Source organism: Elephas maximus, chromosome 1, assembly GCF_024166365.1.
Source record: "Elephas maximus indicus isolate mEleMax1 chromosome 1, mEleMax1 primary haplotype, whole genome shotgun sequence".
In the NCBI taxonomy this organism is placed as follows: domain Eukaryota; kingdom Metazoa; phylum Chordata; class Mammalia; order Proboscidea; family Elephantidae; genus Elephas; species Elephas maximus.
This window is the reverse complement of record NC_064819.1, coordinates 153,690,427-153,707,346: the sequence shown is the minus strand read 5'-3', so window position 1 is coordinate 153,707,346 and position 16,920 is coordinate 153,690,427. Positions and strand designations below refer to the sequence as shown.

Genomic DNA, 16,920 nt, shown 5'->3' with positions numbered 1-16,920 from the left:
TTATAATGTCTAGTATTTTTTTTTAGTATACAATTAAAAATTTACAGTCGTGCAAAGAAACAGAACAACATGATTCACAATGAGGAGAAATAGCAATAAACTAAAACTGAACCACAGTTGACACAGATATTAGAATTAACAGATGAGAACATTGAAACAGCTATTATAGCCATCTAAAATACATCTATTGGTTCCATCATGTTCAGAGCAAAGGAAAATGAAGAAAACCAAAGGCACAAGGAAAATATTAGTCCAAAGGACTAATGGACCAAATGAATCACAGTTTCCGTCAGCCTGAGCCCAGAACTAGATGGTGCTACCACCACCGACTGGTCTGACAGGAACCACAATACAGAGTCCCTGACAGAGAGAGAGAAAAATGTAAAACAAAATTCAAACACACAAAAAAAAGACCAGACTTACCAGTCCGACAGAGACTGGGGAACCCATGAGACTATGGCCCCTGGACATCCCACTAACTCAGAACTGAAGCCACCCCCAGAGTCTACCTTTTGGCCAAAGATTATACAGGCTTCTAAAACAAACAGTAATACACTTGAGGAACGTACTTCTTAGTTCAATCAAGTATACGTGACCAAATGGGCAACATCTGCTCCAAAGCAAAGACAAGAAGGCAGGAAGGGACAGGCAAACCAGATGAATGGACACAGAGAACCCATGGCGGAAAAGGAAAGGGGAAGAGTGATGACACATTGTGGGGATTGCAACCAATGTCAGAAAACAATTTGTGTACAAATTTTTTAATGAAAACGAATTTGTGCTACAAACTTTCACCTACAACACAATAAAAAAAAAAAGCTATTATAACTGTATTCCAGATGTGCAAGAAGTTAGAGCAAAGATTGAACATGTTAAGTAGAGACAAGGAAGATATAGAAAAAGACCCAAGACAAACTTTTAGAGATGAAAACCACATGAATAAGTTGAAAATTACACACTTGGAGGGATTAATGGTAGGTTAGACATTGCATAGGAAAAGATTAGTGAACTTGAAGGCATAGCAATAAAACTGTCAACATAAAACACAAATTCTCAATATCTGAGATGTGAGAAGTGATATCAGTACATATTCTAACAATATTAAAAGGAAAACTAAGGAATATTATGTTCAACTTTATCCAATACATGAAGTAATTTTTTTTTTCTTTTTATGAATTTGTGCCTAAAGAAAACTTCAGACACGGAAGACTTTACTACCAAACATGTAAAGAAGAAATAATACCAATTCTACACAGAGTGTTCTAGAAAATTGAAGAGGAAAAAATACTTCCCAAAGTATTTTGCAAGACCAGTATTACCTTGATACTAGAATCAGATAAAAAACATTATTAAAAAAAGAAAACTTCAGACTAATATCCCTCATGAACATAGATGTAAAAACTCTTAATACAATGTTAGCAAATTGGATTCAACAATTAGATTGAGGTAAATATATCGTGACTAAGTAGAATTCATCCAAGAAATCTGAGGTTGGTTTAACATTCAAAAATCAATCAATGTTATTCACCATATTGACAAACTAAAAAAAAAAAAAAAAACTAACAAACTGTAATCACCTTAGTAGATGGCAGAAAAAACGTTTAACAAAATCCAACATCCAATCCAATAAAAACAACTCTCAACTCAATAAGGGCATCTATGAAATGCCTATTGGCAACATCATATATAATGGTAAAAAATTGAATGTTTTCCCATAAGGTCAATAACAATACAAGGATGTCTGCTCTTGCCATGTCTACTCAAAGTAGTGCTGGTGGTTCTGGCCAGTGAAACAAGGCAAGAGAAAGAAATTAAATTCATCCAGATTGGAAAGGAAGAAATAAAATATCTTTATTCTGTAGAATATAATCTTCTATGTAGAAACCCGTATGGAATATATGTACGTACATATGTTTGAAAAAGCTGCAGGAACTAAGTGAGTTAAGCAAAGTTGAAGGGTGCAAGACCGATACACAAAAATCAGTTGTATCTCTGTATACTAGAAACAAAAAATTGGAAATAGAAAATACAAAACAATACCATTTGCAATTGCATCAACAATATGAATGCTTAGGCATAAATCTGACAAAAGATGTACAAGACCTATACACTACTAAAAAACATTGCTGAGAAAAATTAAAGATGACCTTTAAATACATGGAGAGATGTACTGTATTCATGGGTCAGAAGACTTAATATTGTTAAGAAAGCAGTTCTTCCCAAACTGAGCAATAGATTCAATACTATCCCAATGTAAACTCCAGCAGACTTTTTATAGACATTGACATACTGATTCTGAAATGCATATGGAAATGTACGTAATCTAAATGACTTTGAAAAAGAACAAAGTTAGAGTACTAGTACTACATGATTTCAATACTTGTTATAAAGCTATAGTAATCCAGACAGTATGATATTAGCATAAAAATAAACAAATATCAATGGAACAGAGTCCAGAAATAGACCCACAAATATCTAGACAACTGACTTTCAACAAAAGAGAAAGCAAAGTCTTTCCAACAAATGGTGCTGGAACAACTGGATATTCATATGCAAAAAGAAAAAAACTAACCTTAACCCGTACCTTGTAACATCTACAAAAAGTAATTCAAAAAGAATCATAGACCTACATGTAAGAGCCAAATGAATAAAATAAATTTCTAACAGAAAACATAGGGGAAAATCTTGGTGACCTTGGCTTAGGCAAAGATTCTTTAGGTACAACACCAAAAGCATAAAAGAAAAATTCGACTGGTAGTAGGAACCCAGGGTTGAGAAGGGAGAGTATTGACATGTCATGGGGTCGTTAACCAATGTTATAAAACAATGTGTGTACTAACTGTTTGATGAGAAACTAGTTTGTTTTATAAACCCTCATCTAACCCAAAAACCAAACCCAGTGCTGTCGAGTCGATTCCAACTCATAGCGACCCTACAGGACAGAATAGAACTGCCCCATAGAGCTTCCAAGGAGCGCCTGGCGGATTCAAACTGCCGACCCTTTGGTTAGCAGCCATAGCACTTAAGCACTATGCCACCAGGGTTTCCCCTTCATCTAAAGTAGAATTAAAAAAAAAAAAAAATTCAGTTAATTGGATTTCATCAAAATGAAGATTTTCTGCTCTTTGAAAGACACTGTTAAGACTATGAAAAGACAAGCTTCAGACTTGAAGAAAATACTTGCAAATTACATATCGAAGACTTTTTATTCACAACTCTCTACGTTCAATAACAAGTAAACAGCCCAATGAAAAATGAATAAAAGATTTGAACAGATACTGACCAAAGAAGATATACAGATGGCAAATAAGCACATGAAAGATGTTCAGCATCTTCAGCCATTAGAGAAATGCAAAATAAGACCACAAAAAAAATACCACCGTATATCTATTACAATGGCAAAGTTAGAAAGACTGACCATACCAAGTCTTGGCAAGGATGTGGAAGAATTGGAACTCTCATGAACAGATAAACAAATCGTGACATGTCCATATAAGAGAACAACTACTTAGCAAGAAAGGAACAATCTTTTGAAACACGAGACAATGTGGGTGAATCACAAAATAATTATGCTGAGTGAAAGAAGCCAGAATACAGAGCATATGATTCCATTTATGTAAAAGTCCAGAATATGCAAACTAAAATGTATAGTGTCAGAAAGCAGAATAATAGTTGCAAGGCGTAGGAAATAGACTACTAAGGAAGCTTTGTAGCTGTATTTGCAATGCAGCGAATATAACTGGATAACACATTGAAGATAAGGTTTTCAAATAATTCCAACTCTTAGCGACCCATGTGTTGCCTAGTAGAACTGTGCACCACTGGCTTTTCAAGGTTGTGACCTTTCAGAAGCAGATTGCCAGGACTTTCTTTCGAGATGACTTTGGGTGGATTTAAACCTTCAACCTTTTGGTTAGTAGTTGAGCGCTTAAGTGTACCAACCTGGGACTCCACATAAGGAGACTTTGGATAGTGATGGATATGTTCATGATCTTGATTGTCATGATAGTTTCACAATTGTATTGTTGTTGTTGTTAGGTGCCACAGTTGTGTACATATGTCAAAAGATATCAAATTGTACACTGTACACCTATATGCAATTAAAACTGTTAAAAAAATGATAAAGCCCCTCCCCCAAAAAGACTCCCTAGTGGAATTCATGGTAGTTACAGGCATTATTGGAAAACTATGTTATATAAATTAAGTCATTTATTAATGCTCCAAGAATGCTGGGTTTTTTTCCTTTTTTTTTTTTTTTATTTTTATTACGCTTTAAGTGAAAGTTTGCAAATCAAGTCAGTATCTCATACAAAAAATTTTTTTTCTTTTTTGCTATATACTCCTAGTTGCTCTCACCCTAATGAGACAGCACACTCCTTCTCGCCACCCTCTATTTCCATGTCCATTCAGCCAGCTTCTGTCCCCCTCTGCCTTCTTATCTCCCCTCCAGACAGGAGCTTCTCACATAGTCTCATGCGTCTACTTGATCCAAGAAGCTCACCCCTCACCAATATCATTTTCTGTCCTATAGTCCAGCCCAATCCCTGTCTGAAGAGTCGGCTTTGGGAATGGTTCCTGTCTCGGGCTAACGGAAGGTCTGGGAACCGTGGCCTCCGGGGTCCTTCTAGTCTCGGTCAGACCATTAGGTCTGGTCTTTTTACAACAATTTGGGGTCTGCATCCTGCTGCTCTCTTGTTCCCTCAGGGGTTCTCTGTTGTGTTCCCTGCTGGGGCAATCTTTGGTGGTAGCCAGGCACCATCAAGTTCTTCTGGTCCCAGGCTAATGTAGTCTCTGGTTTATGTGGCCTTTTCTGTCTCTTGGGCTCATAATTACCTTGTGTCTTTGGTGTTCTTCATTCTCCTTTGCTCCAGGTAGGTTGAGACTAATTGATGCATCTTAGATGGCCACTTGCTAGCGTTTAAGACCCCATACGCCACTCTCCAAAATGGGATGTAGGATGTTTTCTTAATAGATTTTATTATGCCAGTTGACTTAGATGTCCTCCAAGACCATGGTCCCCAAACCCCCGCCCCTGCTATGCTGGCCTTTGAAGCACTCAGTTTATTCAGGAAACTTCTTTGCTTTTGGTTTAATCCAGTTGCACTGACTTCTCCTGTATTGTGTGTTGTCTTTCCCTGCACCTAAAATAGTTCTTGTCTACTATCTAATTAGTGAAAAACCCTCTCCCTCCCTTCCTCCCCACATCATAACCATCAAAGAATATTTTCTTCTCTGTTTAAACCACTTTTTGAGTTCTTCTAACAGTGGTCTCATACAATATTTGTCGTTTTGCAACTGACTAATTTCACTCAGGGTAATGCCTTCCAGATTCCTCCACGTTATGAAATGTTTTACGGATTCATCATTGTTCTTTATCGATGCTTGATATTCCATTGTATGAATATATCATAATTTATCCATTCATCCGTTGGTGGGCACCTTGGTTGCTTCCATCTTTTTACTATTATAAACGGTGCTGCAGTGAACATGGGTGTGCACATATCTGTTCGTGTAAAGGCACTTATTTCTCTAGGATATATTCCAAGGAGTGGGATTGCTGGATTGTGCGGTAGCTCTATTTCTAGCTTTTTAAGGAAGCGCCAAATCAGTTTCCAAAGGGGTTGTACCATTTTACATTCCCTCCAGCAGTGTATAAGTGTTCCAGTCTCTCTACAACCTCTCCAACATTTATTATTTTGTGCTTTTGGATTAATGCCAGCCTTGTTGCAGTGAGATGGAATCTCATTGTAGTTTTGATTTGCATTTCTCTAATAGCTAAGGATGGTGAGCATTTCCTCATGTATCTTTTAGCTACCTGAATGTCATCTTTAGTGAAGTGCCTGTTCATATCCTTTGCCCATTTTTTAATTGGGATATTTGACTTTTTGTTATTGAGTTTTTGCAGTATCGCACAGATTTTAGAGATCAGACACTGATCAGAAATGTCATATCTAAAAACTTTTTCCCAGTTTGTAGGTAATCTTTTTACTCTTTTGGTGAAGTCTTTGGATGAGCATAGATGTTTGATTTTTAGGAGCTCCCAGTTATCTAGTTTCTTTTCTGGTTTTTGTACATTGTTAGTAATGTTTTGTATTCTGTTTATGCCATTTATTTGGACTCCTAACGTTGTATCTATTTTTTCTTCTGTGACCTTTATCATTTTAGATTTTATATTTAGGTGGATGTTGTTTTTTAAAATATGTAAATGGACACTATTTAAAGCAAAGACCCCTTTTGTAAAAGTGATCTTCACTGTTGAATATATCTTTTCTTTTTATGACTCCTGATATGGTATAAAGTGTTTCCTTAAAGAGAATATACGTCAAAGCAGCCAGGATAATGACAATGCTATTCCATATCTTTTTAGGAGCCAAGCAACGATCACACTATGTTGGTTGTACTTTGTCTGAAGTGGCAAAAGAGGGTAGTTGCAATAGCTGGCTCTATCTTTTCTCTAGAACACAGAGTTTAGTTTATGTGTTAAATTGTGTGTTGTGATTAGGTATTTACTCTGCTTGGGATTTTAGCCAAATTCCAACTTAGGAACTTTATGTGTACTTCACCAACACAGCATTCCAAACACTTTCCTCTTTACACAAATCTCAGTTAGTACTTGAATTGGGACTATTTGTAAATAGCGGAAGTTCTTTTTCAGCCTTATATCAAAATCAGAATTACAAAGTTTTAAAGTACCCACATGCTTAAAATTTTTTAGGTGTTCATTTAAAAATCTGGCTTTGTTACCATGGGCTAAGTGATGCATTGAGTAGAAAGGCTAAAAGTCACCGATAAACCGTGACTTTCCAGATAAGTTTTCTGAGCTCATTGTGCTAACCGAGCATGAACGTGCTGATTGGCAATTCTGCTCCTTTCTGATGGCTCATGGCAGTGTGACACAGGAACCGTGATGTCATCTCTCTCTCCTCTCTCTCAGACTGTGATTTATATGGTGACTTGGCCTTTCTTTCTTTCTTTCAGGGTGTGAACGGCATGTCTGTGGATGAGAAGCCTGACTCCCCCATGTATGTGTATGAGTCCACAGTCCACTGCACCAACATCCTCCTGGGCCTCAATGACCAGCGGAAGAAGGATATTCTCTGTGACGTGACTTTGATCGTGGAGAGAAAGGAGTTCCGGGCCCACCGGGCTGTGCTGGCCGCATGCAGTGAATACTTCTGGCAGGCGCTGGTCGGACAGACGAAACATGACTTGGTGGTCAGCTTGCCTGAGGAGGTACAGTTGTTTGGTTTGTTTGTATGGTTGTCAATACAAGTTTATTGGCTTATAGAAAATTGGCTAAGTGGGAGCCAGAAGGTAGACCCTATGCCACATTCCCACTCAAGGGCTCATGTCGAAGTCACCACTCATTAGGTTTGTGGTGTAACCAGTTTCTATGTGATGCACTTAAAGTGTTAGAGTCGCGAATCTGAACAGAGTATCTTACTTTAAGGGGACTGAACCTTACCTGTGGCTCATACTCACTCGTAGTTTCTAGTTCAGTTACTCTTCAGGTTTTGAGTAGCTCAACCAAAGTTTGGTGCAGACGTAGATGTGGGATCTGAATCAGTGTGACTGTTGCTATGATTTTGCTCTTTCAGATGGTTTAAGGATTGCTAGATTTCCCTTGAGAGACAAAGAATGAAAGAATTCACAGCACCTTCCCTGCTTGGGGAAAGGTAAAAGCAACCAGTAATTTTCACAGTTAGTGTAGTAACATTCTGAGAAGTGTAAACTTGCTTTACTCACCATTGTTGAAAATACCCTACTTGGGTTTCTTACTTTAGTGAACCTGGTCATTTCTGTACTTTAGGGTAGCTTGAACTTCTGTCCGGAGATGACATTCAGTGAGATGGTTTAAGCTGTAGGAAGTCAAAGAAGGGGCTTCACAATGGCAAACTGTTAAATTGTCACCCTTTGAACTCTGTGTACAATTCCTCTTCTTCTTTCATCCTAATACTAAGCATTCTGAGGCCTATGTTCACGACAGAGTCATTCCCTGTGACTTAGGGCCACCATCAACAGTTGTGCAGGCTATGCATTGCAAAACCTGCAGAGGTGCAATGTACATACATAGTTTATGTGAGTGGCCCCCGAGTCGTGCAGTGTGCCACTGAGCAGCTCTTCACTGCAGCCTAGGAGAAGCCAAAGACACCATCACCCTTACATGAGGTGCTAATGATTACAAAAAAACTCATTGCCGTCGAGTCGATTCCAACTTATAGTGACCCTACAGGACAGAGTAGAACTGCCCGATAGGGTTTCCAAGGAGCGCCTGGTGGATTCAAACTGCCAACCTTTCGGTTAGCAGTGTAGCTCTTAACCACTGCACTACCAGGGTTAGCACTAAATCCCAGGCTCACAAACCCAACTCTTCCAGAGGCCTGGCAAATAATGTAATTGGGTAAAGTGGTATGGATGAGTAAAGTCATATAAACTAGTAAAAATATAAGTGTGCATAAGACAGTAGGGAGTTGTGAGGAGGGCACCTGCTCCACCAAAAAGCACCCAAAGTCAGCATAAAAAACAAACAGGCAAATAAGACAGGCCCTGGGGGCCACCAGGTTCCAGTCACTCGTTAAGCAACATCTGCTGTTGCCACTGCACAGCAGGAGAGTGGCCAGCTGATAACATGAGAACTGCATAGGCGTTCAGCATTTTCACATTAATATCCTTTTTATGTACTCACCATAAAACGGTCCATTACCACTAACAAACAGGGAACTAGAAAGATAGACATTACTAGAAGCAAAATGACAAATCCGCTGAAGATGATGTAACTGGGGCAGAGGTGGAGCTGTAGAGTTGTGTACCCAGTAATGTGGCAAGGCTGAGGAATGGCAGCTGTGGTGTGACTGGGTAAGCTCTGAGCTAGATTTTCCTCATCTCCACTAATTTTCCACTAATAGGGGAATACTTAACCCACTCAGTTGCCGTGAGGACTATGTGAGTTGATAAATAGAAGTTCTCAGAATGGTTCCTATCCCAGAGTTGACATTCATCAAATATAAGACCCATTCTTCTTCTCTAGATGAGCAACAAGAATATATTTCTTATTTGTGTGAACTCTAGAATTCTCTGGAAATATTTGGAGAACTTCCATTTATCCAGAATGGTCTTGGGTGGGCAGCAGGGCTTACGGTTAACTTTTTTAACTATAACTGTTTGAGAGCCATTTCATTTATGACGTTTTTTAATGATTTTCACAAAATTCAATTATATTAAACTATACTTACAAATTAAATTTATACTTCACGTAAGTTAGTTTCTTTCTGCTGATTCTCTTGGTACCAGCAAGACTCCTTGGATGGTTTGCCCTAAACCCAGGACCACACCCAGTGAGCTCTGGAATCCCGGTCTGGTCACTTAACCTGTCTGAGCCCTAGTTCTTATCTGTAAAAACCACTAAAATTCTGAAGTCCTTGAATTATTTATCATAATACCAGGGCAGTAAAATTTAAAGGAAATTGGACTATAAATGTATATGACATAACCTGCAAGTTTCTTTTTATATCAAATTCCTGATAACTGCTTATTTCCTTAGCACTGGGCACTCTTTAAAGGAAGAGGCCGACTGTGCAGACATCACACACAAATCTACTGTTAAACCTCTTTGATTGTTTGCAGATTGTGAGAGTTTGCCCTGTGTGGATTTTCTTTCTTCCTAGCCATGTAAAAGATTATTGCCCCTACAGCTTCCAAAGCATAAAGGCATTCTGGTTGCTCATGTATCTGAAACCTTCAGATGTAACTCTATATTTTTTTTTCTTCCTCTATGAAATATGAATTTATATGGTCAATATTGCAGCAGATGGGGCCTGCACACCAGCCCCAGTGGCGTTTTCCTTTGTGAATTCATTATTATCTCTGAGGCCTCCTTTGAAGAGCCCTCTCCCCTGCTCAGACCACCCACCTGTGGCCCCCGTACACTAGGCATAGTTTTTCCTTCTTTGCTGTGTCATGCTGAAATGACCTTGCAGGCTCTGTGGTAATTACCCCACTTTGCTCAGTGAATGACTTCTTAGAATGTGAATTAAGTGGTAAATAAGCAAACAACCTAAACACTACCTTGGAAAGTAGCTGCCTGGAACTAACTGGCACTTGTTTCATATGACGTAAGAAAAAGCATTTGATTAACTCGTTGGCCCACCTCTACACTCCCTGGCCAGCCATGCACAGTCCTTCTTGGGGGTCCAACATGGCCAAGTCTGAAAGTTTCTCCTTAGACTATGAGGCTTCCAAAAGAAAGCTGCCACCACTCCCATACCCCTACCCAGTCAGTTTAGGCCAGATCCAGCCTTTCCCTCCACTACTGTCTAGTCAGGAGGTTCTACCCTCAAAGCCTGGCTACTGATGGATGACACAATTGCCAGCAAATTAGAGCCTCTCATAGTGTTCAGGTAGCCTCTAGTCTGGAAGTAGAAGAGACAAAAATAGAGGCCTCCTTCTATAAGGCATGGAGTAATTGAAATGTCTTGCCTTTTTTTTCCCCCTCTCTAAAATGGAATAGCAGATATTCCCAGGATTTGTAGAACCTGAGTGTTGGCTCTCCACTGGAAAACACACCCAGGTATGTGTCAGCAAATAGCAGGAGACAAGGCATTGTACTTAAAACTTTCACTAAATGATAAAACATGTCATTTGATTTATAATTACTCATTGCCATCGAGTCGATTCCGACTCTTGGTGACGAAATTTGTTACAGAGTAGAACTGTGCCATAGGGTTTTCTTGACTATAATTTTTACAGAAGCCGATCTCAAAGCCTTTCTTCCATGGCACTGCTTGGTGGCTTCTAACCGCCAACCTTTAGGTTAGTGGTCAAGCACAAACCATTTGTACCACCCAGGGGCCTTAATTTATAATTAGTAAGTGTATTTTGTGCCAAGAGATGAAGAGAAAATGGTACATGTGCCAAGCATTGCAAAGCCATTCTTCCACTGCTCATTAGGATTAAAGTTGGCTCAACAAACACCTACTTAGCTATCGCCAAGGAGATCATTATCAGGCTGGATGCCAACCATGCTGGAAGTGGCATCAAAATGGTAAAGCCCAGACTCATGGTGCGTCAAGTACAGGGCACAGGAATGGGGTATGCCTTTTAAAGACATGCAGCCCACAGTGGGTTTGCACATCAACTCCTTTCTTAAATGAGGCTGCCTTTCTTTGCCTATGTCCTTCTATACTCTAGAGAAGAGAAAGGGTTCATCCAGGGACTGGCTATAGGGCAAAAGTGAATTTGGCCACTTCAGGTGGACCTTATGCTTTTTTAGGTATATTTCAGAGTTCTGTTCACATTCTCTGCCTCTTTCTCTCTCTCTCTCTCTCTCTCTCTCTCTCTCTCTCTGTCTCTATCTCTGTCTCTGTCTCTCAACATTTTGGTACAAATCTCGTTTCTTCCATGCTAAACATAAAGGAAAATTGACATGGAAAGATTTTGAAGAAAAAGCATTTGTTGTTAAGTCTTAGCCACAGGGTACAATCAAGAACCCTCTTGCAGCACGACTACCAGGCACAGATGCCAACAATGAAAGCGTGGAATCTAGTCTGGAAGCTTTTAGAGAATATGAAAGCTGTTAATGTCTCTGAAATGGGTTGGTCCCTGTCTTTTAAGGAAGGAATAAGACAGTCGAGATCACCTTTGTGGCATCTTTTCAGCATGTGATACTACAGAAAGTTGGGGAGATAAAGAGGAGCCCGTAGGAAAGACTGAGAAAGAGCAGAAGAAAATTCTAGGAAGAAAACCAAGAATGTGTAATGTGCTGAAAGCCAGGTGAAGAAAGTATTTCAAGGAGGAAGGAGTAATCACCTATGTCAAATGATGCTGATAACTAAGATGAAGGCTGAAAAATGACCATCCAGTGTTTCAAAGACCATTTGTGATTTCACTGAGTACTTTCAGAGGAGCAAAACACAATTCAGTTGTTTTCTAGAGATGAGAGAAGAGAAATTGGAGAAAGCTAATATAAGCTATATTTATGAAGTCTCCCAAGTTAAAGGGAACAGAGAAATGGACCAGCACCTGGAGGGAAATGATGTCAAAAGAGGTTTCATTCATTTGGCGTTTTGTTTTGTTTTGTTGTTGTTATTGTTTGTTGTTTGGTTTGGTGGTTTAAGTAGGGACAAATTCCAGCATGTTTGCACTTTATGGTAAAGACTACCAGCGTTCGCCTATACTCAATTTCCTCTCTTTCCCAAGCGTAAAGAAAGACTAAATTTGCAATCAGGTGCACCATGCGACTAAGAGCTAGCTAATGAAATGTGATAGAAGTATCACCTCACCTCCTGGTCTGAGGCCGTTAAGAGTAGGCATGAGTTCTTCATGTTCTTTCCCATCCATTTAGCTGAGTGTCAAAGAACTCAAGATGTCAGAGCTGCAGACTAGATCCATGAGTCGCTGTTGGAGGAGAGCCATCTGATTCAGATCAGAGTTTGACATAATTGATAAATTATGTCAAACTCTGATAAATTCACTGTTGTGTTAAGCCACTAAGATTTGATGTTTCTTTGTTATCACAGCAAAGCCTAGCCTATCCTGACTAATACATGGACTTATGAGAAAATCCCAAAAGAAGGAGAAAACGTGATGATAAAAGAAACAGAAGGTCAATTACTAAAGGAATGTCACAGAGTACACAAAAGAGGGTAGAATCTAGTGATCAAGTGGAGAAACTCAACCTTAGCAAGGCACACCCTTACCTGAAAATGACAGAGTTGGACTTGGAAGGTCCTATCCTATAATATATTTTATGGTCCTTGAACTTTTCTAAGTTCTTGCTGAGAGAGAGAAGAAATACTACTAGTCAGGAAGAGAGGAGAGATGTTTGGACAGAGAGGTAGGGAAAAGCCATGGAGATGGGAGGCAAACTGGTCAGGAAAAATAGAACCGTGGGACTCCGGGAGAGGAGCGAGTTCGGTTCTCTTACTTGTCTTGGCTTGTGAATACTCTGACTTTGCAGACAGTTTCTTGCAGGAGTTTTTAGGAGATGGCAAAGCTGTAGAACCACCAGGCTGTTTGGTAACCTAGAACATACCCACATTTTAGAAGTGGCAGATCATGGCTCCTTAACTACTTCAGTTTTAGGATTTTGAGAAAAATATTTTAGATTTAATGATCTCAGTTTCTCTATGAGTATGCAGGGAGTAATAATATTAGTTACCAACTTGACTTGCAGGGCTGCTGTTCAGATTAATGAAATGTGATATGTTAAACTTCTTGGAAAGATGGTGCTGTATAAACAGTAGGTGTTATTATTGCCATAAAAGGAAAGCAGTCTTCCCTGATGAAATCGCTCTTACCTCAGAATCCTCATTAAAAGCTGTGGTGCAGTTTTCCAAGTTGCATTAGTGAGACTTGGCACCAGATGAAAAAAAGGCAAGTAAATAATAAGTCAAAATATTCTAGGTAACTACTTGCTGGCAAGTAAAAAGTTTTCAAGTCCTCGAATTGTGCTGATAATTTCAAAATGCCTAAGGGCAGAACTTATTTATAGTAATACAAAGGTGACTTCCAGCCCTGAAATCTGGGCATCAGTCTCAGATGGGGGTGCAGTAAAGCAAAGCCATGAAAAGGGGAGCTTGTACTATGGAGATTTTGTCTCAGAAAGCTGCAGGATGGTGCTGAGACAGAGGGAGGGAAATTTGGTGTGAAAATAGCCACAGTAATAGCCAATTTTAAAACCGAAATGCATAGGCTGTTTCCAGACCCCTTACATTTTTTAAATCCTGAGGCCAGTAAGTCTTATTTAAGGAAACTTTTGCAGAAATGTGTTCCACTTTTGGCATAGTAGTAGGAGTTGAGTAGACAAAAACTGAAGACATAACTAAAAATTATTTTTAAGTGACCTGATTTCAAAGCTAGTTTTAAGTTCCTTTCACTGTACCTATTCATCCCCATATGATATAAAATGACCACGATAATCAGCATTTTAACATGAATTTACAAGGATTTAGTAAAGTTGTTTGCATTAAATTTTATACAATCAGTTACCAGTGTATTCATTTTAAAACTCTTTTCTATTTATGAACAAATGCCCTTTATATTTCCTTCTTCCCCTTCTTATGGAATGTCTTAGCTATGTCGTTTAAAATTAATAATAGCTTTAAAGACAAAGTTCAGAGCTGTAAAGTTCCTTACCTCATCGGTAATCATCACTATTATTTTGCCTTATTTAATCATAGAACCCTGGCCTTTAGCAGGGTACTTAATTAAACTTTTAATTCATGATAAGAAGTTAAATAGCACTTGGGAGGGTTTTTTTTTTTCCCCAATGATTTCCACTTCCCATCTAGATTTACCCTTCCCCTCAAAAAAAAAAAAAAAAGGGAAAGATACGATAGACATATATATATATATATATATATATATATATATATATATATATATATGGCTGTCAGCCAAGGATATCGTAGGTCATGCCAGCATGAGCTGGCAGCAGGCCATTGTCCAATTAGCATGGCTTCATCATCGCGGTGTAATCGCTCTTGAGTAGATGGTTGAGTCACTCATGATGTAGTGGTATTTCACTTGAGCCAGTACTTCTTAGAATAGGTTTCTTGTTCACTGTTATTACCTGCCCTACTTTGCCAATAAAAGCACAGGGCCATTTAGGCTGAAAGCCGAACGGAAGAGAAACATCGATTATATATCTCATTTCTCTTTGCTTCCTGAAAACTGAGATTGCAATTAAACCGTGAAAGCATGGTGTGTTTTTTAAGTGAATTACAAGAAAATACATTTTCCACACTAAAACACTCAAGAGCTGGAACCCAGGAGTCAGTTTTTGTTCTGTCTTTTCTTTGGGCACTTTAACACTTGGCACAAATTTGAAGATATCAGTAAGGGTACCTAATAATCTTAATGGACTCACATTCCATTCAAAAACTTGGAATGTCACCAAATTGCTTCAAGTTTCAGCTCTCTTATTGGGGTGTTCATGACATTTCTGGTGGGTATGCAGTTGTAAAAGCTGACAGTTTTTGAAAGAGGCCCTTCTTATGGTGAGAACACCTGGAATCTTGGTTGAACTAGCTGTAAGCCAGGAAATTGATTTTGGAATTTTTTAATAAAATGGATCATATCCAGCCATTGGAGTGGTGTGTGGTTGTCTCTAGGAAATAACTTCCTCGAAGCACAAAGAAAGTAAAATAAAACTGTGGGTGCTAATCAATTACTGTTTTTATGTTTATATTCTGAGTTTTGGGTCCTTAACCAAATTGCAGACTAGATAAAGGGTTGGGCTGTTTTTGCTTTCAGGAGTGCAACAAGCACTCCTGGTTTCCTAATGTCTCAGAAGTTCTTCTTTTATCCCCATTAACTTGGTGCACATAGTAAAATTCATCGCTTTGCCATAGGCTCCTAAAATATGTTGACAGTCTCTCTGACTGCCGTTGGCACCACCTCCACACTAGCTAGTGATGCAGCGAGCTTTACTCTCCAAGATGGACTTCAGTGTGCAGCCTGGCAAAGGCTGTGTGTGAAAAAGTTAATGCATTCAGCACCCTGGGTGGGATGGATCCAGGCCTCCACCATGAGCACATTTCTTGACTGGCAGCGAAGAGAAATACTGGCAGCTGTTCCCAAGCAAGCCAAAAATTTGGCCCGGGGGAGAGAAAAAAATGCTGGGGTTTAGCCAACAAAAGATGCCTGAGTTTAGAAGAAAATCAAAGGAAGGATACGGAAGGTCACAATTACAGGCCTCCAGCTTGTTGAAGTAAGAACTGTTTCATTCTATCTTCTGCTTTTAAAAAGGAGAGTACTTATTTTTTCCTGATTCTTTATTTCTAAGCCTTCACTTCTGTTGGTTTTTTTAATTTTTATTCTGCAAAACCAAATGACAGATGATTCTTCCTCAAGGTGGTGTATAAATGACATCATTTCTAGAGGTGACATCAGTAGCCAGAACTGAGCAGAGCAAAGCAGATCTGTGAGCAGTGACCACATGCTTGGTGTATTGAGCTATGTTAAGTGATGCAGGTCAAAATGGAATGACGTGTGTGGGTCACTTACAAAGATCTGACACCTTATGGCTGAAAAGAGAAGGGTAGGGAAATTACTAAAAGGCCAGGAAAATGGCTGCTAAAAAACGGGACCCTCGGGGGCCTACGCCATATAAAAATGAGCACCCTAGCACCATGAGAGGCGTTTCCATATTTGAACTGTCATTTTTCCTTCCCACTGAATGCCTCAGACTACATGGGAATATTTCCTTGTGCTGTATGTATCTGCCAAGTGGAGCTGAGGTAGCCCGGAATTGAATTGTGCCCTACAAATAGGAAGACTGAGAACATGGAACACCAGTATCGAAGGCAAGAGCTTCATAGTTTTGGGAAATCAGCAGAATATTAAGGTTGAACATATCCGAAGCATACCATTTGTAACTCTCTGGAGATTTTTTGCGTGAGTTAAATCCATCGGAATTACACCCTGTTCATTAAAGAAATGCAGTGACCTTTCAATGTTTTGCTTAACAAAGTATCTCCATGCCCCTGTTGAGGCTATTACATACATGTTGACCAGATGTTCTCATTTACTGATGACAAGACAAGAAGAAACAGTATCCCAGCTACATGTGAGGGATTTCAGCTATATTAATGGAAGTAAGGTACCAAAAAATCAAGAATTCTCAAAGGAGTTTTGTTTTTTTGGCGTGTTCATTTTTTGTTTTTTTGAAGAGCAAGTGCTCATCAAGACAAGATGGCTTAAGTTATAGCACTGCTTGGAAGCAGAGGAATGAAACACATGATCCATTTATAGGTCACTTCTTTGGGAGGATACCTTAGAAATATAAAACAGGACCATCTCTTTCAGAAAATTTACAAATATAGTTGAAGAATCAAGACAAAGCCATGAAAATCAAAGTGAACAATTCAAGAACATTCATTTTAGATGTCAGGCTGTGTTGGTGTTTGTGCCGCAAAGGTT

General features: G+C 39.1%; 1 protein-coding gene across 7 annotated transcripts in view; it reads left to right on the top strand.

The window, feature by feature from the left end:
• Positions 1-16,920, top strand: part of BACH2 (BTB domain and CNC homolog 2) — a 413,769-nt gene that overhangs the window by 322,888 nt on the left and 73,961 nt on the right. For all 7 annotated transcript variants that reach the window (XM_049897348.1, XM_049897383.1, XM_049897374.1 and 4 more), the window contains one exon: positions 6,979-7,233. In XM_049897348.1, the coding sequence (XP_049753305.1) occupies positions 6,991-7,233 (243 nt within the window). In that variant the 5' untranslated portion in view covers positions 6,979-6,990. The remainder of the gene's footprint in view (positions 1-6,978; positions 7,234-16,920) is intronic.